The sequence below is a fragment of the Pipra filicauda genome, unplaced genomic scaffold, assembly GCF_003945595.2.
Source record: "Pipra filicauda isolate LSUMZ 115617 unplaced genomic scaffold, ASM394559v2 scaffold488_size445888_pilon, whole genome shotgun sequence".
In the NCBI taxonomy this organism is placed as follows: Eukaryota; Metazoa; Chordata; class Aves; order Passeriformes; family Pipridae; genus Pipra; species Pipra filicauda.
The window spans coordinates 344,203-365,655 of NW_024104629.1; the positions used below are offsets into that span (position 1 = coordinate 344,203).

Genomic DNA, 21,453 nt, shown 5'->3' on the forward strand with positions numbered 1-21,453 from the left:
CTGCAGAGGCTCAGGTGTGTGAGGTGCTGCCTTCTGGAAGCCAAACCATCCTAGTGGTGCTGGGATGGAGAAACCGGCCCCCGGGGTCCGTTTGGGCTTTGATATAGGTCAGACATTGACAGAAAAATAGGATTAGCTGGGGCAAGGTTATTAGGCAAAATCCGTGCAATTTGTCTGATCTGAGGTGCTTATTTAACACAGTAAGGAGATTATTTTGGAATATGATTTTGACTTGACACTGACCCACTGATAAAGAGTCGTTGCAGCTTCGCACAGCCCAAACAGGGACTGGGATCCTCTGCCTGAGGGAGAAAATGGTTAATGCTTGAACTTGATGACCTTAGAGGTGTTTTCCAACCTGACTGATTCTGTGACTCTACGAAAAGTGCCTGTTTGACAGCACAGAAAGGTTTGGTCACAGCAGAACTGCCCTGCCCGCTCCCTGCTCTGACCCCCAGTCCTTGCTGAGCGCAGTGGGGTTGTGTCCCCCAAAAGCAGCAGCCAAAGCTCCCAGCAGGCAGGAAGGCAGTGGGGTGTGAAAAGACCCGCCCTCAGCAGAGTCTCACACCCCTGTTCCCCGGTGCCAGGGCACAGCCATGCCCTTCACCCCCCGTGGAGCCCCACAGACGGAGCCCCCGTGGCTCGGGGGCCGGGGATTACGGGGAGAGAAAAGCCGTGTCTGGCTGCCCGTGCGGGATCTCTGTCTCGGCACCAGATGGCATTAATAGCATTACTCTGCACGGCTTGTGGACACCCACGTGTACCTGCCCGGCCCCTCACACCCCTGGCAGGGACTGGGGACACTCACAGGGGGTGGCAGTGGCAGGGCAGGACATGCTCTAGCATAGGAATACTTGCCCTGGGTGTTCCATTTGGAGGGCAAGGCTCTTGTAACAGCTGAGCTGTGAGCAGCCCAGCTCCCTGCTCCTCCAGGAGTCTGGGGACCAGGAACACAGGAAAAGCACAAGCAAATTACATGATGCACAGTAAATGTGGCCTCCCTGTGCCCCTGCTCTCCGTGCCTCCACAGTCCTTTGCTTTGGATGTTGAGCCCAGGAGCTTTGGGAGAGGGAAGATGGGAGGACCACAGGAAAAGGCCACCATGTCTCCTTCCTCCTGCCACTGCCCCAGTGAGAGAGTCCTGCCTTCCCCAGGGCTTGGGTCAGGTGAGTCGTTGTCCCCATTGGAGGGTGTCCCACAGGACAAGCCCCAGTCCCTCAGCCCTTTCCTTGAGCCCACGGATCCCCAGGGAGCTGCAGCCTCAGCCAGGAGGCGTTTGCCTTCTCCCCTGAACCAGGCAATCTCAGAGGATTTCTGTCACAGTCCCTTGAGCCATTAATCTTCTCAAAGTAAATCTTTTCTGTGGCACAAAGGGGATTGAGTAAATAATACGGTGGACAACCAGAGCGCCCTTTTCCTCTGGGAAGACTTCCAGAGCCAAACAGCTTCCCCTTGGCACTGGCTATTCCCTGTTTGCTTTGCCGGGCTGTGGATGGACAGGTATGAGGGAGAGGGGTCCTGGCCAGCTGGGATTGGCCTGTTGTTGTTCTTCATCCACGACTGAATGGAAGGAGATGAGGCAGCGGGGCAGGAAGCAGAGGAGCAGCAGCCAGGCAGGAGCCTGCCAGCGCTGCTCCACGATGCCAGGGGCACATTTGGCCCGTGAGGAAACGTGAATGCAAAATGTCTCCTCATTAGTCTAAAGAGGAGAGCAGCAAATGGTGACTGAGGGAGCCAAAGAGGAACACTTGAGAGGGGAGAGATGGGCCGGGCTGGCGGGGAGCCAGGCACGCGCCTCGTCCTCCCTTTGTTCTGCTCCCGAAAAGGCAGCGCATCCATCACCAGCAGCTCCTCTGCCAAAACAGCAGCGCTCCACAGGCCCAAATTATCCTCCAGCCCAAGCAAACGACATTTCAGCCTTCATTTCCCACTGCCCCAAAGCAGTGGTTATTAGGGAATAACTGCTCACACAAAGGTGGCCAGGGGACCCAGAGCTGAGCAGCCCCGTAGCGGCAATGCTGTGGGGATGCAGCCCAGGGATGGATGGACTGGCTCTTGCCAGTGGGATTCACAGTGGGATGTAGCTGGAAGCAAAGGAGAGTCCCCATGAGCCCAGTCTGTGAGTCTCAGGACCGTGCCTTGGAATCACAGAAACATTTAGGTCGGAAAAGACCTCTAAGATCATTGAGCTCCATTAACTAACGCTGCCAAGGCCACCACTAAACCGTGTCCCTGGGGATCACATCTGTACACATCTGTCTTTTAAATCCCTGTTTGAAATCCCTCCAGGGTTGGTGGTGTCTCCATCACTGCCCTGGGCAGCCTATTTAGCCCCTGGAGTTCACTGAAACTGTGCGAGGACAGAAACTGTGGAGCCGGCGAGGACAGGGACCCCGCTCATCCCCCTGCACGGGGCTCCCCTCGGCGAAGCCCCGCTGCCCCAGTCCCCGCTCCGCAACGGAGCGCGATGACACTAGAGGGAACCAAATCCCAGCTTCTTGCCGGGAAAGCGGCTTTTCCCTGGGCAGCGGAGCATCCTGGCTGCCCGGCACGGACCCCGGCTCCAGGAACGGGGCACCCGGAGCTCTTCGCAGACAACAGAACCACAGGCTGGTTTGGGTTGGAAGGGACCTTACAGACCATCTCGTTCCACGCCCCTGCCACGGGCAGGGACATCTCCCACTAGACCAAGCTGCTCAGAGCTCCATGAAGCCTGGCCTTGAAGGGATGGGGCAGCCACAGCTGCCTCACCATCCTCACAGGGAAGAATTCCCTCTTGATATCAAGTCCGAATCTCCCCTCTTATAGTTTAAACCGTTCCCCTTTTCCTGGCACGATCTGCCCTCTATACCAGGCTGTGTTTCGCTTTTGGACACACAGCCCTTCCTGTTGTACAAGACACAAAGGGCTCAAGGAGGATCTCATTTTTGGGTACGTTGACCTGCTGGCAGCTGCTTGTCCAGGGTTTGCCTGTCCTTTATTGGCACACAAGACCCTTGCCACCTCTGGGGTGTTTATTCTCCCACTACCCCACGAAGCAGCCGCTCTATCCCCTCTGCCACTGGGGGAAACTGAGGCACAGACAAGGTGGGGGACCTTCCCTCCTCAGCACCCACACAGGGCCAGCCTTGGGGTGAGGGAGGAGGGACGGAGGTCCAGGGCAGGTATGACAGAGAATCACAGCCAGGCATGCCCAGCCCTTTCCCACCCAGGTGTGCCCAATGATTAGCCCAGCTGAAACCCATCCTGCAATTAGCCCCACAGCCTCCTCCGCCATGTTACTGGTGGGACTGGGCTGGCAGTGTCTCCGTGGGTCAGGGTGCCCGGGAGGGGTCACGGCAGGCTGGCTCTGCTCGCCGGAGAGGTGCCGCGAGGGTAAGTTGGCGATGCGTGGGAAGTGCTTTGTGGAAATCGGCTCGCGCCGATAAGTAGCCCTGTTGTTTTAATGACTGCTTCCTCCGGGGATTTGTCTGCGAGGGCGGCTCAGGGCACGGGGCTGGGGGCGCCGGGAGGTGAGGTGTGTCCGGGCGGGAGGGAGGATGGGGTGAGGGAAGCTCCCCCAGTGCTGTGTGTGTCCCTCTGCAGCACCTCTGCCCTGCACAGGGCACAGCCCGGGGCTGGGGCTGACCCCAGAACCGTGGGGGTGCAGTCGGGACCTTCCTCTTGGCTGTTTTTCCCAGTGCCCCTCTGCGTTGCTGTACAGAGGGTGGGTTTTTTGCACATCAGTGGATGAACTATCCTTAGGGTAAAGGACCTGACTGGCTAATGGGGTCTGCGAGCATAGGGCACTGCTGTAATCCCCGAAGCTCAGGGGGAGTCTGGAGCTAAGTATAAATGCTGCCTAGAAGCAGAATAAATGCCAGGGAGGGGGAGGCTGAAGCGGGGTGGCTGTTTGAGAGGGGCAGTGGGCTGCCCTGTGCTGTCAGGAGAGGCGAGACCCTGCTGTATGTGCTTTGTGGTGAAGCCTGTTGGGGGCTCAGAGCTGTGTGTGGGCATGTGTTGCTATAATTTCTCCTGTGTCTTGTGTGGAGTTTGGGCCAGGGAAATAATTCCTTAGTATGAGCTGCACCTTTTAGCAGTGCAGCTGGGCTGGCTGCTGCCTTTGGCAAGCTGCTCATTGCCTGTTAGCAGGTCAGTGGCTACAGGGAGTGTGAGACGGGCTTTTACCCGCGTGTCAGTGCTGGCCTGGCTTCCTGCAAGCTGCCTGTGCTGCCAAGGCACAGGTCAGCGCTGCCCCAGTAATTACCATGGAGATTTCCAGCCCTGCCTCGTCACACCGTGTGAAACACATGATCATGGTGTGGATGTTAGCAGGACACCAGCTTTCCGGGCTGAGCGCTCGCGCAGAAGGCGCCGCACAAAAAGCTTCCTGTGCGTACCCAAACACGGAGCTGTGGGAAGGCTGATGTCCCCAAACAGTGGCTGCTGGGCAGGAGCTGAGCCCCAGGTGTGGGCTGGCAGGAGCTCTGGGAGCTCTGGCTGCCTGCCCACGGCTGCCAGCCCGGCACGTGTGCCAGGCTCAGCGGGCTGGCAAAGGGCCTGGGCTGAGCGATCCGTGCGGGAGCAAAGGGGTCGGAATGAACGGCACAGGTGGCTCAGGTGGCACAGGTCTCCATGGAGACCCAGGCTGAGCACCCGCCCTGCCAGCCTTAAGTTTTGTCTCCTCTGGTGATGCTCTCCACCTTGCCAGCAGCTCCTGTCCTGGAGGAGGGAGCCCTTGGCAGGGGGAGGTCAGCACGTTTGGCAGAGGCTGATTTTCTGAGCGAGGGATGGTGAGGGAACCCACAGGAGATGCTGAGCAGCCAAGGGAGCTAAAAATGAAGCGGTGAGCAGCACTCACTCCCCCTGCTCACATGCCTCGCACAGGGATCTGTGGGGCCCCGTGGGTGCTGTGCCAGCGAGTGCCCTGCCAGCCCACGCTGCCCCGTTTCATTCACTCCCGAGTGTGGGAGGGTACAAATCACACCTGAGTCCGACGCACTGCGTGCTGGTTGCCAAAGTGCTGTAGCAGGTTCTGCGGCTGGCAGCTCTCTGTTAGCAGGCTGGGCTGTGCTGCCATCCTGCAGAAGCTGCCGGGGAGGGAAGGGGGCAGATGCCTGGCATGTGGCTGGGGCTCCCCAGAGCCCGGGGTTTGCTCGTTGCCTGGGCATGGGCCTGCATACCAATTTCCCCGCGAAGTATCAGCGAACATCTGTACGGTGGTGTAGGTGGCGATTGAAACGCACCTCGGTTCCTAGAGGGATGCGTGGGCACCGGGTGTGCATCAGCTGCTGCTTCATTGCCTCCCGGGGTGCCGGTGGCACGGCCAGGGGTGCGAGTGAGCCGGCAGCGAGGGGCTGGGGAGCAGCACGTGCCCGTGTGGGAGGGCTGTGTGCCGGGGACACCCACGCACCGTGACAGAGCTGCTGAGGTGGCCTGGGAACGGGCTGAGGGAGGGGGTGGTGACGGCGCTACTGAGCCCGGCAGCACCGAGGAAGAGGAAGCACATCCTTGGAGAGGAGGAGGAGGAGGAAGGAGGGAAGGCTGTGGTCTGTCAGGCCTGCACAGCACAGGCACAGTGTTTCCTCCCAGCTCTGCTGTTGGCACTGAGGTCTGGGCAGGGGTGAGGTGACAGTGGCTCATCCCTAAAATGACAGTGCTGTGGGTGGCTTGGAGCACGGGGGGTGGGACACAGGGTGAGTCTGTAGGACCCTGAGCTCTGGCAGCTTCTCTGTGTCCTTTGGCCGTGTCTCCTCCTCCTCTCGCTTACCTACAGTGTGCAGGTACCCCCTTGGTGAGCTCCCTGGCTCTTCAGGGGACTCCTAGGTGGGAAGGCTTACAGCGATTCTGTGAGGGCTGAAAATGGCCAAGGGGCTGTTGTTTTCTCAATTTCCGTGACGATAGTTGGGTTTTCAATTAAATCTAAACAGCGCTTTTTAAAAAATCCGAATGTAATGTTTTTCCTACTGGTTGTTTTGTTTGAAATCTGAATGCTTTAATCTTTCTTTCTGTTTATTTTGCAACAAATTGGGCTTGGAAAGGCTGTTTTGGAAAGCAAAGAAAACCTGCTATAATCGCTTCAAGAAAAGACATTCTGAATGCTCTAACGGTCCAGACAAATTGGCTTTGGTGCGGCTAAGTCTTGGGGAGTACAAGCCTCGGCTTGAGCTAAGCCTTGGATAAATACACCCCAAAGTAAAGCATTAGCTGGTATTTGTTCGTTATTTGCTGGCTGGAGGGATGAATGTGTAATGAATCTGCTGGGCCCTGTCTTGCTTGTGTCCCATGTCACTGGAGCAGCACAGGCTGCTAAAACCCTGACTCCCCATCCCTGGAAATGTTCAAGGCCAGGTTGGACAGGGCTTGGAGCAACCCGGTCTAGTGCAAGGTGTCTCTGCCCACGGCAGGGTGGTCGAACGGGTTACAGATGGTCTGTAAGGTCCCTTCCAACCCGAACCATCCTGCGGTTTCTGTCCCCGGGATGCCGGAAGGTGCGCGGGAGGCTCTGGGAGCAGGAGAACTGCCAGCTGCGAGTCCTGGGGGTGCTGCCGCACCCGGGCAGGACACGGCTCAGCCGGGGAAAGGCGCCGCGGTGCCGCTTTGCAGGGACAGGGGAGCACGAGCTCCAGCCCCCCGGGGCCGCACCGAGCGAGGCCGGGGCTGGTCGCCCGGGGGGCGAGCGCAGCTTGGAGGCGGCTGGTGGGGGACAGGGGAGTCTGTGAGCGCCGAGGAGGAGGAAGAGGAGGAGGAAGGGTCTCCCCCCACGGGGGCGGCGGCCGCCCCCAGCCCTGCGCGGAGCGGGGGGGGCGGGCGCGGGCGGGAGCCCGGCCCACGGGCGGGAGCGGAGCGGGGCGGAGCGGGAGCGGCGCTGGGCACCTCAGCCGGGCTGGCAGCGGCGGCAGGAGCGCGGCACGCCGGGGCACCGCACCTCCGCAATTGCGCCGCAGCCCGGGGCCAGAGCTGCTCTGTATGGCATGTGGCTGGTAACTTTTCTCCTGCTGTACTCTTTGCCGAAAGGTACGTGCGGACCAGGGCGGAGGGCGACGGGGGTCCCCGGGAGCGGGAGCGGGCGGGCGACACGGGCTGCGTCCTCCCTGGGGTCCCCGGGGCTCTCGGTGCTTCGTTTCTCGGGTCCTGGGGCTCTCGGTGCGCGCTCCCGGGGGTCCCGGGGCTCTCGGGGCGCCCTCCTCGTGCTCTTGGTGCGCCTTCCTGGGCTCTCAGAGCGCCCTCCTCGAGGTCCCGGAGGTCTCGGTGAGCTCTCCTGTGCTCTCGGAGCGCCCTCCCCGGGGTCCCTAGGGCTCTTGGTGCGCCTTCCTGGGCTCTCGGTGCAACCTCCCCGGGGTCCCGGGGCTCTCGGTGTGCTTTCCGGGGCTCCCGGTGCGCCCTCCCCGTAGCCCCCCGGGTTTCCCGGTGCGCTCCCCCGGAGCGCTCGCCCCGGACGGTGCAGCGGAACGCGGGGCTCGGTGCGCGGAGCGGGGCCGGTCGGTGCCGGCGCATCCCGGAGCGGCTCCTCGGGGCTCCTGGAGCCGGGACACGGCACCGACGGGCGCAGCATCCTCCGGCGGGGCCGCGCCGGGACCGAGCGCTCCGCGTCCCCGCTCCCGGCACTACTCAGTCTGATCCCGTCAGCAGGCGATATCCAAGCGATGCCTTAAAATTCGCATCCTTCCCTCTAGGAATGCTGTGTGAAGTGTAACCCAGAGGCTTGACATCAATCAGGTTATAGATAAATCATATATATATGGAGGGAAGGGGGGGAGAATCGTGAAACAAGCGTGTCAAGGAGACACACACAGAAAGATTACAGATTAATTTAAAGTTGGGCATTAAGTGAATGCTGCCCACATCCAGCGAGGTGATACTCCAACCGAGTCTCTGCCATAGATGCAATTAAAGAGAGGCAGGAGCTGCGCGTAGCACGGGCAGTTAAATCCCACTGCGTTTGTTACAACAATCGATCCATGTTACATAAAGGAATTGCCCGTTTCCGGATCTGGGGGAATTTTTAATTATGTTTCTGTAATAAATTACCTCTTTGCCCATGACCCGACCTGCAGATGCAGTGCTGGAAGCGCCCACCTCTTGGAAAATTGTCTGCTCGGAGGATGCAAAATGACATTTGCCCTAATTATCTTCTCTGACATTTGAGAACAGCGAGGGGGAAATTTTAGTAAATGAGGAAAGTGAAAGAAAGGGGATGGAGCTGCTTCCTTGCATGAGACCTCTCTTGCTGCCCATTACATTACCCTTTTAGCTGAACGTTAATCCAATGAAAAATATTTACGGAGGCTTAATAGGGCGCCCTGTCCAGTTGTGTGGTGTTGATCAATTATTCCATCAATTATTAATTATGGAATAGCTGCTTTATTCGAACTGGGGTAAAGCTGCTTTTGGGAGCTTTACCCAAAATCGCTATTGTGTTTCGGATCTGCTGAGCTGAACGTGCCAGCGTCTGCTTTGCTTACATTTGCATTTTTTACGGAGCTGAAAGGAAAAAACAAACCTGAAAACAAATAACCGTCGAGGATGCTATGATTTCCTTCGACCCCCAATAGTCAAAATAATAAAGAGCTGCACTGGCTTATTGCTTTTTGCATCTTTTCAGCCCCAGCTTCTTGGAAAAGGGATATCTTCCCACAGAGCTATCTCTTCGGAGAAGAGCAAATTAAAAGCCTCCATTAGCACAACTCCTCGTGGCCTCATTTTACATTTTATTTCTTAAAAAAAAAAAAAAAAGAGAGATCTTCAGTGTTGAACAGTCCTGGTGATGCAAAGTGTTAACATGAAGCGGTTCCAAAGAGAGGACAGCAATACAATGGAAGTTTCATTAGAATAATAGGATAAAAAAAATGAATTGCTTAATGCATGATAAACCTTTCAGATACTTAATATTTCTGGGCATCGAAGCACATCCTTTTAACGTGCTCCTGCTGTAGAACAAGAGCTCAAGTAGAAACCGAAAGCAGATAAACATTCGATCCAAGGGACCCCTGAAGTTTAGAAATCCCTCGATGGGCTGTAGCTGCTTATTTCTCCCCCCACTTAAAAAACAAACAGAAATAGGTGGTTGGCAAGCAGGGAGTTGAGCAGCAAGATGGTCTGGCAGCGTGAGGGAGAGCAGCCAGGCAGAGGGGAGGCGAGTGGCGTGATGAAGAACACACTGGTCAAAATGAGAGGCTTGGAGCTGGGGAAGCGTCTCCCTGCGTGATGTTGCTGGATGGCTCTGCTGCCTGATTTATATTGGCATTATATTTACATGACGTTCCCGTGTTGGGCGCAGCGAACGGTGCAAGCTCGCGCTTTCTAATCTCCCCCATCTCGGCCCCCCAGTGTGGCACAGCGCTCGTTTGTCTCTGAAATGAAACATGGAAACCTCATTAAATGCACGGAGGAGAAGCCTGCAGTGCTCAACTCCTCGCCGTGCCCGGCGCTTGTTTATCCTGCCAAAATTCTCCCAGCACCAGGAGCCACCGTGGCGACTCGCCCGGAGCCCTTACCTGCGCCTGGCACGGGCTCTGGGCTGCTCCTGCCTTTGGGTGGGAAGTGGATACAGGCAACCCTGGTGTCCCTGGGTGTTTGTTCTCTGGAGGAACGGGCTGTGCCTCGCACAAGGGGCGAGTGCCAGGGATGTGCCGTGGGCCAGCCCTTCCCAGAGCCGGGCGCTGCCTGGGAGCTGTAGGCACGTCTTGGGGTGACCGTGGCACTGGGTGCCTTGGTGTTGGGGTGCTGGGGTCTCTGCCCTCGTGATCCTGAGCTGGAGGGATGGACGGGCAGCGCTCTGTCCTCCTTTGGAGCAGCTGGTGAGCCGAGGGCAAGAATGAAGCTGGAAGCCTGTCTTTGTGGCAGGAATTCTGACATGGCAGCGCGGGCTGCGCCTCGGATGACATGGAGCCATCTCACACCCAAATAAGCAGCACGTTAATAGGTGCGACTTCCATGGCAGGCACGAAGGAGGAAGGCGCTCGGTCGTTGCAGTCGTTGCGATGCTGCTGTTCTGGGAGGATGTGCAGTGGCAGCTCTGGGTGCAGAGTGTTTCTTGTCTTTGAAATCTCGATTATAGCCAGCTCTGCGCTTTTACATAATCATGATTTTGTGAGTTACCCTTTCCCTGCTTGTAGATCCTGGAGAAACATCCCCCACCGCACACAATCTGCATGTTGCCGCCATCATCTGCCAGCAGAGCTGTACCAAACATTTAGGAATTCCATTTCCAGGCTCATGCTCCTGCGTGCTGCCTTCCCCAGCTGCTGTGCTTGGGAAGGGCTGCGGCGACTCCTCACCATGAGAGGGGAGCAAGCACGACTTGGAGGGGACAGGGAGGAGGTGAGGAGGTTGCAGAGCTCACTCCGTTGATGCCTTCCCCTTGTTTGTCCTACCCGTCGGCTGCATGGTGGAAATGCTGGTCTCCACCTTGTAAAGCCAGCGTGTGGGTTGTGGTGTGGAAACGTGGACTGGCAGTTGTGGAGGAAGCCCAACATCAGCCGTGCGTGACCTCTGGTGCATCCCTTTGCTCGTTTGGCCTCCCTGGGGAGACAGTGCTGTCACCCTGGCTTGGTAATGTCACCAGATGTCCCCTTGGGACTCAGCTGCAGCTCCTCAGGCTTTGTGTGCAGCATGGCCAGGATGTGGATGTGGGTTGTGGAAGGGGAGGGACTGCCTGTGGTCTCTGGGCTTGTTCCTCACCCCCCAGAGCTGGGGGATTCAGGATGTCCAGCTCTGGGTCAGCCCCTGTGTGGATGGCATGGTGAGACTGGTACCTCCAGCAGGCTGCCATGAGAGGTTCAGGGACCAGGAAAGCAGCGGGGAGAGCTTTTTTTCCCAGGCAAGGGTTACAGCCTCAGCCCGGCTGCTGTCGTAATAGCTGGAGGTGGTTCAGGCCTTAATTTCCATGCAGATGCATTAAGGAGCAGGCGCTCAGAGCATGTTTGAGCAGTGCCCTTACCCGAAGAGGACCAGGGGAAGGTTCTCCTTTGCTCCCTGTTTGCATTGTTGAGTTGGGAAGGACTGTGGTGTTTGAGCTGAAGGGCTTGTGCCACCAGGGTGGGACTCCCATGGCAACCAAAATACAGTGCTGGGGCAGGGAAGGAGCTGTGGCAGGTACCTGCCATCGGTGCTGCTGTGCTGGGCACCAGCTGAACACCCCAGGCCGTGCTTGGCAGTTCCTGACAGGATTTCCACTCCCCTGAGACTGGTCCCTGAGGGGCACAGCATAGAGTCATGGCTTTAACCCTTTGGGCTGGAAAGCCACTGTGGTGGGGTGGCACCTTGGGTGGATGTGCTGCACCCCTGCCTGCAGAGGCACCTCTGTGCTCCTCCTTGGAAGGGACCAGCCTCGTGTTACTCCCCTTGCCTCAGCTGCTTCCCTCCTCATCCCTTCTGTGATGCTTGGAGATGCCACTTCTGCTCCATCAGCTCCAAGGTCACTCCCTTCATTAGCACAAAGGCTGTTAAAAGTGTCCTGGAGGTGAGGGCTTGGAGGGAGCTCATTCCAGAAAGGCTGAAGACTTCTCCAGCACGGGGAATGTGCAGGCGGTGTGTGATGGAATTACCTTCCTCTCTTTAGTACAGAGGAACGATCAGGGCTTGCCACCTACCTGTAATTCCCACCCCCATGCGTGCCAAGCTTCGGTTCACTTTCTCCTTGAACAGGGCAGGTGTCAAACACCCTTAATGAGGATAATAAATGAGCTGCTCGGTGGCCATTAGCCTGCTGCTCTCCACAGCATCCCTGCAGCCCGGCACAGCTGGGGGCTGGGGAAGCCCTGGTGGTCCCTCCAGTCCCTTTGCTGTCCCACGGGTGGGTTTTTTGCTGTGGGGGAGCCTTGGCAGCATCACACTGGCCTTGGAAGGAGGGCTGGGGTGGGCACCCAGGTAGTCAGGCCACCAGGACCAAGAAGGAGGTCTTGAGAAAGGTGCTGCCAGCGGGGTAATGTGAATTCTAGTCCAGCGTCTGCCCAGAGGATCACAAGAACCCCCTTGAAACACAACTTGTTCAGCCTTTTCCCAGCTCTGTCAGGTTTCCACACAGTTGCTGGTGTGCAAAGGACCTTGCTCAGCTTTGAGGAACTTGCTGGGTTTGGGTGGGCACAGGACTGGCTGTGTGGTCCTGAGCAAGCAGCTTGTTAGCACAGGTGATGTACGTGCGTCGCGGGCAGAAAAAGCTTCTTATCTCAGGAGAAACAGCTCTGGCTGGCACGAAGCTGGTCCTTGTCTGAGACAGGTCCTAAATCCGCTTCTTAGAAAAGGATGGGCTCTCCCCTGTGGGGTTTGGAGGGGAGGAGGGGTTGTGCTGCTGGCTGTTCGCCTGGGGGGTGATGGCATTGCTGTGCTCCTCGTGCAGGACCTGCATCTCAGCTGCTTCTTCCCGAGATGGGTGATGTGGTGACAGATCCTGGGGACAGTCTCTGGTCCCTCTTCAGAGCAAGCAGGTGCTTTCAGTACAGCCTGGTGCTTTGCTGTGTCGCTGGAGGTGCTGGAGTTTGGGAAATCCAGACATCAAGACTAGTAAATATTCCAAGGGGATGATAGCAAAATGACTTGCTTCTCCCAGCTCGGATAGAGATATTAATATTTCAATACCTCTAGGTTGTAATTTACCACAATTTAAGAAGATTGAGCTCTGATAACTCAAAACACCTGCCTCTCAGAGCCAGCCTGAGTGTCCAGCTGTGCACTGGGCTTGGTGCAGCTCCCAGCTAGAGCCAGGCTGGGCTCCAGTGCTGGCACCAGTCTCGCTGCATTCCCAGCAGAAACTGTTCCATTTCAGCTCCTCCAGCCTCCTCTTTTCAGGTTCATGTGACTTAATGCCCTCGATATGTAGGTTAGGGTCAGCACATCTGACCAGATGTGAGCAGTGATTTCTGGTTTAAAAATATTGCTGTGCTATTTCTAAATTTTTAATCTCCCTCGGTGATTTGGAGACAGTTTTATGAAACATGGAATTAGGATGCTGCTCAATGCTAAATGGTAAAGGAGATTATATGGATTTAACTCTATGCGTCTGTCACATAACTATTGCCAATCCCATAACCTCCATTTTCTATTAAAAATCCCTTTCCCCCTTTGACCTGAAAAAGCTTTACGGGTAATCTGAATTTCCCTGTTTATGAGGTATTTTTCCACTCCTCACCCCAGCCCCTCGCCCGTCCATCTCCAAACCCTCCTGGTGCTGCCAGGGATGAAGATGTGTCCCTGACAGGCTCTGGGTGGTCGAGGAGCCTTCTCCAGCCGTGCTCTGGGGTCTGGGGGGAGATGCTGGATGGAGCACAGGGCTCAGCAGGATGTCCCTGGTCCCAAGCCAGGGCGAAGGGTGGCTTTTGCTGTGCCCTGACTCCAGCCATCTTCTGCTCAGCTCGGGCGACAGGCTCTGCCACAAATAGCTCTCTGCTGCTCATGAGGGCTTTGTTTCCCTTCCTCTGCCTGCAAAACGTGCGGGTTTTTTTCTCTTTCATGTATTTGGGAGAAGCACCGCGCTGCTCTGATGAAGGGAAATGCTGATTCATGACGACAAACCAGCCTGGAGATGTCACAAAATGACATCTGCAGGGCCGAGCGGTGGCCCCGTGGCTCTGCAAAGGCTGGGCTGGAGCTTTGCTCCTCCGTCCATTGGTCTCTGGCACTTGTCAGCAAGGGAGGGAAAAATAAATGGCTTTGTCTCCTTCTACCTGTGCGTGGACACAGGGAACTGGTGTGTGTGGAGACACGGAGATGATTTGGTGACCTACAAATCCTTTGTCTCATGTGGTGGCAGTGCTGGACCTCACTAATCCCATCTGTGGTGGCTCTGCTGGGCAGTGCCCTGCCGTGGGACAGGAGGGCTCTGAGGAGGCTCAGGGGGAAACCTTGGCATTGTAGGGGATGATTCTTTGCAGCGCACATGGAGAGCTAGAACAAGGTGCCTCTGGTTTTGTGGGTGCTGAAGGAGGCACGAGGTTGTACATCCAGCTGGGAGAAGGATGGAGAGGACTCTGCTCTGGGAAGGAGTGAGGTGTTTTGGGAGTGTCCCATCCTGACCTGGATGAGGATGGTGAGGAGCAGGTTGGTGGCATGGCACCGAGGCAGGGGATACCGGAGGAGGCTTGGTGTGGAGATGGAGTGGCTGTGGCCACTCAACCAGCAGTTCCTCGGGCGAGCGGTCGCCTTCGGAGCTGAGGCGAGGCTCTCCGTGTGGAGGAGGCTTTTCCTTCTCCCCCCTGCTCCCGTCCCCTCCTCCCCAAGTTAAGGAATCGAGGTCAGGGAGGGTCCCCCGTGACTCGTTGTGAACCACGGCACGGTAGTGATCTGCTTATTGGCTCTGCGGCCCCGCGAGCGCGCGCTCAGCCGCAGCTATTAATACACCCGCCGAGGGCCCTTCCACATCCCTGTCCTTCCGCCCACTTGGAAAGAGTGCAGCTAAAAAAAGAAAGCGGATCTGAGTGACTGGGGGCCTCCTCATCCTTATTTATAGCCAATTTTGCTGGCTCTGGTTGAGAAGGGGGAGCTCGTGGTCCTGGAGAGAGGGAAGGAGGGACCGGAGGAGTTGGGTGCAGAGGTTCCTTCCCTGCTTTCCAAGGAGGGAAGCGCTGTTCTCCAGTGCTCTGGAGAGCTGCTCCCAGGCATTCAGGTGGCTGCAAGCTCTGCCTGGACTGTGCCGCTGAACCCACCTCAGTCCTCCTTTGGATGGTGCAGGGATGCCTGGGAGAAGCTCAGACTGAGGGCAGGGAGGGTTTCCCTCTCTCTGGCTCTGGGAGAGGGGAGCAGCTCTGATCCCACTTTTCCTGCCGCTCTCCTGGTTTGGAAGCAGTGGTAGGGCAGCAGGAGAGATCTCTGCCCTGCATGGGGATGGTGTGCAGTGGATGTGTGGGCACTGCTGATGGGCTGAGCTGGGGGTCTGATGTGGCACAGGGATGCTCCAGGCTGGGGAATGTTGGGGTTTGCAGGAGAAACGATGTTGGTTGTTGTGCTTGGCGTGTTGTTGTTGCACAGGGGCATCCTCGGGGCTGTGGGTGCTCAGACAGTCGGACCATGTGGGAAGCCCTGGGGGGATGCCCTGGGTACCTGTCCTCGCTTGCACAGCCCTTGGTTGTCCTGCTGAGGTGCCCGTGATCCCTGATCCGTGCTGGCAGCAGGAGCGCTGGCCTGTGAAGGTGGCCTTTGTGCTTCCAGCCGTGCCCTGATGCTGCTGTGCTGCCCCGCTCTGCCGCGCGTGGGGTCTCTGTGCCAGCAGGATTGGTGATCCCTGCAGTGACCCCCCGCCCCTGCGGCCTCTGCTTTCTCCACAGCACACGCTGAAGATGTTGGAACCAGCCTCTACTTTGTGAACGACTCCCTCCAGCAGGTCACCTTCTCCAGCACAGTGGGGGTGGTGATCCCCTGCCCGGCCGCGGGGTCACCCAGCGCCGTCCTTCGGTGGTACCTGGCCACAGGCGACGACATCTACGATGTGCCCCACATCAGGCATGTCCATGCCAATGGGACTTTGCAGCTCTACCCCTTCTCGCCATCAGCCTTCAATAGCTTTATCCACGACAACGACTACTTCTGCACCGCGGAGAACTCGGCTGGCAAAATCAGGAGCCCAAATATCCGTGTTAAAGCAGGTGGGGGCTCCCTGTGGGCACTGGGGTTTGGGTGAGGGGCTGGTTTTCCTCTGGTCTTCTCCATGGCCTGCTGTCATGGGTTGATGGGCCAGCTCGCCCACAGGGCTGCTGTGTTGGGCTGTTGCAATGGGAGCGATTGATGCTGCACGGAGGGTACTGGGTGGAATGTGCAGCTTGGGGGTCTCCAGTGAGTGCCTGGAGAACGTGGTGTGGCTGCAGCCTGGTGGCAGGAGAGGTCCTTTCCCTGTGAACTGTCTCACCCAACCACGTACAGAGGCCTTTCACAGCTGTGGGAGGAGCTGGACCACATCTGTCCATGCTGGAAGACCCCCTCAGTGTCCCACAGCCCTGTTCCCACTGCAGCATCCAGCCCCAGCTTGCCAAGACTTATTAAGAAAGGAGGAATATGGCAAAGAGCTGATTCCAAAAGCCATTAGAGTAAATTATTGACCAGGCTGAGGAGGGCTAATAGTCCAGGAATGGCTTCATTATGTAACCTATTAAAAGTGGGGCTAGCAGAGGGAACGTGACAGAAGTGACTACAGGGTTTTTTATTTTAATACCTTGTACTGCAGAGTAAATTGGTATTAACCCCCTTCTGCAGAGTGAATTATTTACCAGCACCATCAGGTTACCTATAAACCACAGCTCAGTGGAGGAGGGATGGAGCAGATGGGGTGTAGCAAACCCTCCTTGTGCCGGGCACCACCAGGTTGCTCTGCTGGGGTCCCACGTGCTGAGGGCTGCCATGGGATCACAGAGGGGCACTCCTGGCTCTCCTACCTCTTAATCCAGGGCTGAGTGCACCCGTGCTGTCAGCAGGAGCTCAGCCTCCCTCTCCATTAGCAGGAGACGTGGATGTGCAGTGGGGGCTCTGAGGGCCATCAGGAAGGCTCCAGCTGGCTCGAGCTGCTCTGGCTTTATGGCATCCGAAATGGCTGTGAAACATTCCCCTGCTCCTGCTCCCTCCTGGCCATCCCACATCCCTGTCACTCTCCAGTGCTTTGTAATGGCGGTTCAGCACATAAAGCCAATTACAGGTGTAGAAAGCCAGCAATTCAATAAAATGCAGTTGAAATTGAAAATATGAGGGGGAAAATCTCTGGAAGCCTTGGGAAAGCTGTTGTTGAGCACGTGGAGCAAATCTCTGCAGCCAGGGGAAAGTTTTCAGCGTGGTGGTTGTGGACAGGTGTTACCCTCATGTGGGTTATTCCTGGTGGCAGGAAAAGGTCAGAGCCCTGTCTGTGGGGGCTGGCACAGGTCAGGGATGCAGAGGCAAATGTGGGGGGGCCATACCCAGGGTCTGCCCCGAGCTGGGGTTGTTGTGGTGGCAGGGAGCATGCAGGATGCTCCTCATGGTCCCTGCTGGCCTTTAAAGCCTGTGAATAAACCTCTGCTCCAGGTGATTAAGGAAGCTTTTGCTGGTTAATCTGCTTTGGCTCTGCAGTCCCTTTCTGTGCTGGCTTCTCCCTGTGCCCTCATGGCACAGACCCTCATCTCTGGGCAGGGTGCCCTGAAAACCTGGGAAATCAAGATGGAAATACTGTCACCCTCTCGCTGCTGCCTTGTCTGTGTGAGGTGTGGGATGTGATGCCAGCAGGAGCTTCCCACTGAGGGAAAACACCTTCCTTTGGGGGCTGCTGAGGAGTTTTGTTGGGCTGCTTCTGTTCTGACCAGGGAGTGTTGTTAGATGATGAAGTGAACATATATTTCTCGTGATAACAATCGTACCCATGTCTTAAAGGGCACAATTATTGCCCCAGTAGGGAGGCACCTGCCCTCAGCTGCATTTTGTACTTAAACTTCAGGAGTGTATGGTGTGTGCCTGTGTTACTGAGGCTGGTGACATCTTTGTGTCTTGCTGAAGAGGCTGAGGTGGCTCCATGTCACCCAGTGAGTGCTCCTGGAATGCTGTGGCACTGGGGAGTTCCTTCTTGCTGGTCCAGGGAGCAGCGTGGAGCTCTCGAAGGGATGTGCCTCTCCCTGAGGAGTAGGGCACATGGTGGGGACATGTGGCACGGCTTGGAAAATTGTCATCTGCTGCCCTCAATATTCCCCTGGTGGATTTTGGAGGGTGCCAGGCTCTGTGTCTCTCCAGGTGCCTCACAGCCGCATTTTCGGCATCCAGAGGTGAAAGGAATGTTAGAGCTACAAAATGCCCTTGGTCCCCACACTGAATCTGGCAAGTTCAGGTGGTGCTGGGGCCCGTGGCAGGGTCCCAGCAGCAGGACCCAGGCCAGGAGCCCCCCTGCATGCTGAGCACAGCACTGCATTCCCCGACAGAGGGCCGCTCCCTTCCCGGGAAGGTGTTTGGGATGGAAGCAGTGTGTAGCTGGGTGGGTTGGTTTGTTTGGGAAACGTGGGATTAAAGCAAAAGGAAGTGTGTTTTCCTCCAGCACTGTCGTGCTACCAACCATCTGCTTTTCTCCACAGTTTTCAGGGAACCGTACACCGTTCGGGTGGAGGACCAAAGGTCGATGCGTGGAAACGTGGCTGTTTTCAAGTGCCTCATCCCCTCTTCAGTGCAGGAATACGTTAGTGTTATATCCTGGGAGAAAGACACCGTTTCTATCATCCCAGGTAAGAGAGGAGCACCTGTTCTCTTGGAAATCTGACCTGCTTTGCCATGTGTGACAGTCGCTGTTGTGGAGGGTCTGGTTTTGGCTCCTTGTCTGTGCCTGTGCTGCCCGAGCAGAGGCTTCTATTGGTGATCTTGCAGCTCCAGACTGGGCAACACTGCTGGTGTGAGCAGATGTGTCATGTCTGGGGTCTCCCGGGTGCCGTGGTCGGGTGTAAGTGTGGCTCAGTGTCAGTGTGGCAGCACATGTGCCCTGTCCTGGTCTCTGCCTGGCGCTTTGGGTACCTGGCACCAGGGCTTGGATAACAGGAAAAGCACCTGCCTTGCTGTCCGTGTCCTGGCTCCTGCAGCCAGGGCTGGTGTTCATGTTGTCAGGATGATGCACATGTCAGTATTCCAGCTGCTCTTGTGACTTTTCACAACTGATTCAGTCAGAGGGAAAGAAACTTGGTAAAAATGGCGTTTTGTGCCTCTTCCCATGCTGGAAGCTGCTTGGCCTCCCTGTTCCATGTTCCTGCCTTGTAGTCCAGGACGTGTCCTGCTCAGAACCGACCTCCATCCGTGGGAAAGGGGCTGTGGGAGGGACAGCATCGCCCGTCTTACGCAGGGACTTTGCAGTTCCGGGTGTTTGGCCTCTGGGTAATTCCTTTGACTTTTTGGCAGGTGCTCCTGCCTGGCCTGGCACAGGTGTTGAGTGGGCTGTGGGCAGGTGCTGGCACAGCGTGGGGCTGTCCCACATCCCCGTGTACCGGGGTGACCTCTTGGCTCCTCGGCGGAGCCGCTATTGATGGCAGCGCTGGCTGCCCGGCACAGCCTGCGTGAGCCCGTAGTAAAGCAATCAATACTGCTGTCCCCGGGGCATCCAGAGACAATTAAAGGATTTGGCCCAAAGTGAGTGCTCTGTGCTTGATATTTGCTCACAGGTCAGCAAGTCCTGATGCTCCTCCGGGTCTCGGTGCCGCCGGGAGCGGGGCTGGGGCACCACTGACCGAGCAGGGGAGGCCATTGCTCTAATCCCTCTGGCACGGATGCTTCTTCCTTAAGGAGCTTAAGGAGCAAAGTACTTCACCTGGAGGGGGGTGACAGGTTCTCCTGAGGTCTGTGGTGGCTCTTGCTGGTGGGCTGTGCCTCCTGAGTGCAGCCAATGTGCTGACTCAGCACAGCCCATGTGCGCTCAGAGGCAGGCGGAGGGAAGTGGTGCTCCCGACCTTTGGCAGGGGGACAGACTGGCCTTGCCAGCCTTTCTGTGCAGGAAACGGCCGTGGATAAGGGAATATGAAGTGGATTTCGGTGTGGTGGATAGGGCTGAGGAGTTTGTGGTGTCCATCTCTGGGGTGAGAGGCACTCAGGTGATGCTCGTGGTGGACCGTGGGTGATGTGGGTGATGCTCTGCCCACCACGGGCTTGTGCTGTTTGATGAGTGGGAAACGAGGCCTCTCAGCAGGACAACCCAAGGTGTTGTTTCCTCAGTGCAGGCTGGCTCTGGCAGCACCTCCTGGGAAGTTGATGGTTCAGGATTCTGTGGGATGGAGCTGAGCAGTGCCCATGTGGCCAGTGGGCTTGGCAGTGATTTTGCCAACCGAGCACCCGTGCACTTGTGTGATCTTAACCAGACTTGTTCCCAACTTTGCTGTGGCAGTGGATTTTTTAATATGATGATTTAATTAGGGTGGAACGATTTTAACATTCTAAAGCAATAATTACCCTAAAGACAGAACATATAAATTGTGTTACAGTGCAGAGTCAACACAAGCAAACATGTTGTGCCGTTAGATTACAAATATAGTATCTGCCTGAAGCTTATTTTTTTGTTGCTGGTGTGTTAGAGCTAAAACTGGATTTGCTGTTACCAAAAATACACTCTTTTCCTGACCTCTGCTGATCTTCTGCTTCTGTCCTGGTTCTAAGTGGGGAGGAGGAGGGATCCCTGCTGTTTGGAGGGAATGGAGTGGAGGTGAGGAGAGCTGGGATGTGGTGCTGAGGCCCCAGGGCCCCCCCTGGTCGCAGCAGTGCCTTCAGCACAGTGAGACTCTGCTGCAGGAGGAAAGGTGTGTGGAAGGACTGTCAGCAGTGCACTCGAGCTGTGCTCACAGCTGGCTGTGTAACGTGGTGTTCTCTCCTGACTTCGGTGTGCCAAACTCTCTGCTTTCCCTGAAACTTTGCTCTAGTGCTCCCTGTGGAAGGCTGGGCATCTTCCCAGCAAGCTGAGATGCAGCAGGGGAGGAACAGTCCTGATGCACAGAGCAGGGGAAATCTCCATCCAGCCTTCTCTGTGGCACAAAACTTCTTTTAAGTGACTGTTTTCACAGTAAATAACTTTTCCCCAACCAAACTAAAGTATTTGTAGCTCAGAAATAGGGGCAGTGAGCGTTTCCCCTGGGGCTGCTGCTCTCGTGAGCTCAAACCTCTGCCTCTGTACGTGACTGGGGTGACCCTTTTGTGAGCTTTCTCGGGTTCTAGGAAGAAATTCTCCCCTGTGAGGGTGACAAGGCACTGGCACAGGTTGCCCAGAGAAGCTGTGGCTGCCCCATCCCTGGAAGTGTCCAAGGCCAGGCTGGAGCAACCTAGGATAGTGGAAGGTGTCCCTGCCCATGGCAGGGGGGTGGAATGAAATGGGCTTGAAGGTCCCTTCTAACCCAAACCATCCTGTGATTCTGTGATTGATGATTCTTTTTCTGCTTAATTGGGATTACAGGGCTCCCAACCTCTCGTGTCTCTTCACTCAAGCCCTGCTGCTTTCTTGGTGGGGGCTTGGGGTGGGTTTGGTGAGTACAAGGTGGTGCCTTGCTGGTGAGAGCCGCCTGCCTCCCCGAGCTCACGTGGCGAGTTATTTGGTTAACTTGGCACCAGGGTAACATACCCCAGAATCAAAGATAAATTCTTTATGGCAGGTTATCCGGCACATAAATCATCATTAGTGCAGCTCATTTTTGTTTAGTGCCCACCTGACCGTGCTGCCGTCGGAAGCTGTGTGTTTAGTGAAGTCAGGGGTTGCAGGGAAATTACAGGGTTCTCAAAAAGCCATTTGCTTTGCTGGTGCTCACATCAGAATCAATCTTGCCTGGCGTTCCCAGCCTTGCTGCAGACTCTGGGGCTCCGTGTAGGAGGGTGTGCATGGCAGGGCAGCAGCAGTGCTCTCTGGAGAGGGCTGGGGGGAGAATCACACCTCACACCCGGGCTGGGATTTCAAACTCGGCTGCTACTGATGAATCTTGATGTGTGTTTGAGGGGAAGGATGGGAGCACGGCAGTGTTTTACACACCCCTCACCCTTTTGCATGAGAAAGTCCTGCTACAAACCAGTTTAAGAACTCAACAT

At 56.5% G+C, this 21,453-nt stretch overlaps 1 protein-coding gene across 2 annotated transcripts in view; it reads left to right on the forward strand.

The window, feature by feature from the left end:
* The first annotated feature begins 6,881 nt into the window (after positions 1-6,881).
* DSCAML1 (DS cell adhesion molecule like 1) overlaps positions 6,882-21,453 on the forward strand; it is a 75,654-nt gene continuing 61,082 nt past the window's right edge. For both annotated transcript variants that reach the window (XM_027737038.2, XM_039386509.1), the window contains exons 1-3: positions 6,882-6,996; positions 15,240-15,557; positions 17,991-18,137. In XM_027737038.2, coding sequence (XP_027592839.1) covers positions 6,954-6,996; positions 15,240-15,557; positions 17,991-18,137 — 508 coding nt within the window. In that variant the 5' untranslated portion in view covers positions 6,882-6,953. The remainder of the gene's footprint in view (positions 6,997-15,239; positions 15,558-17,990; positions 18,138-21,453) is intronic.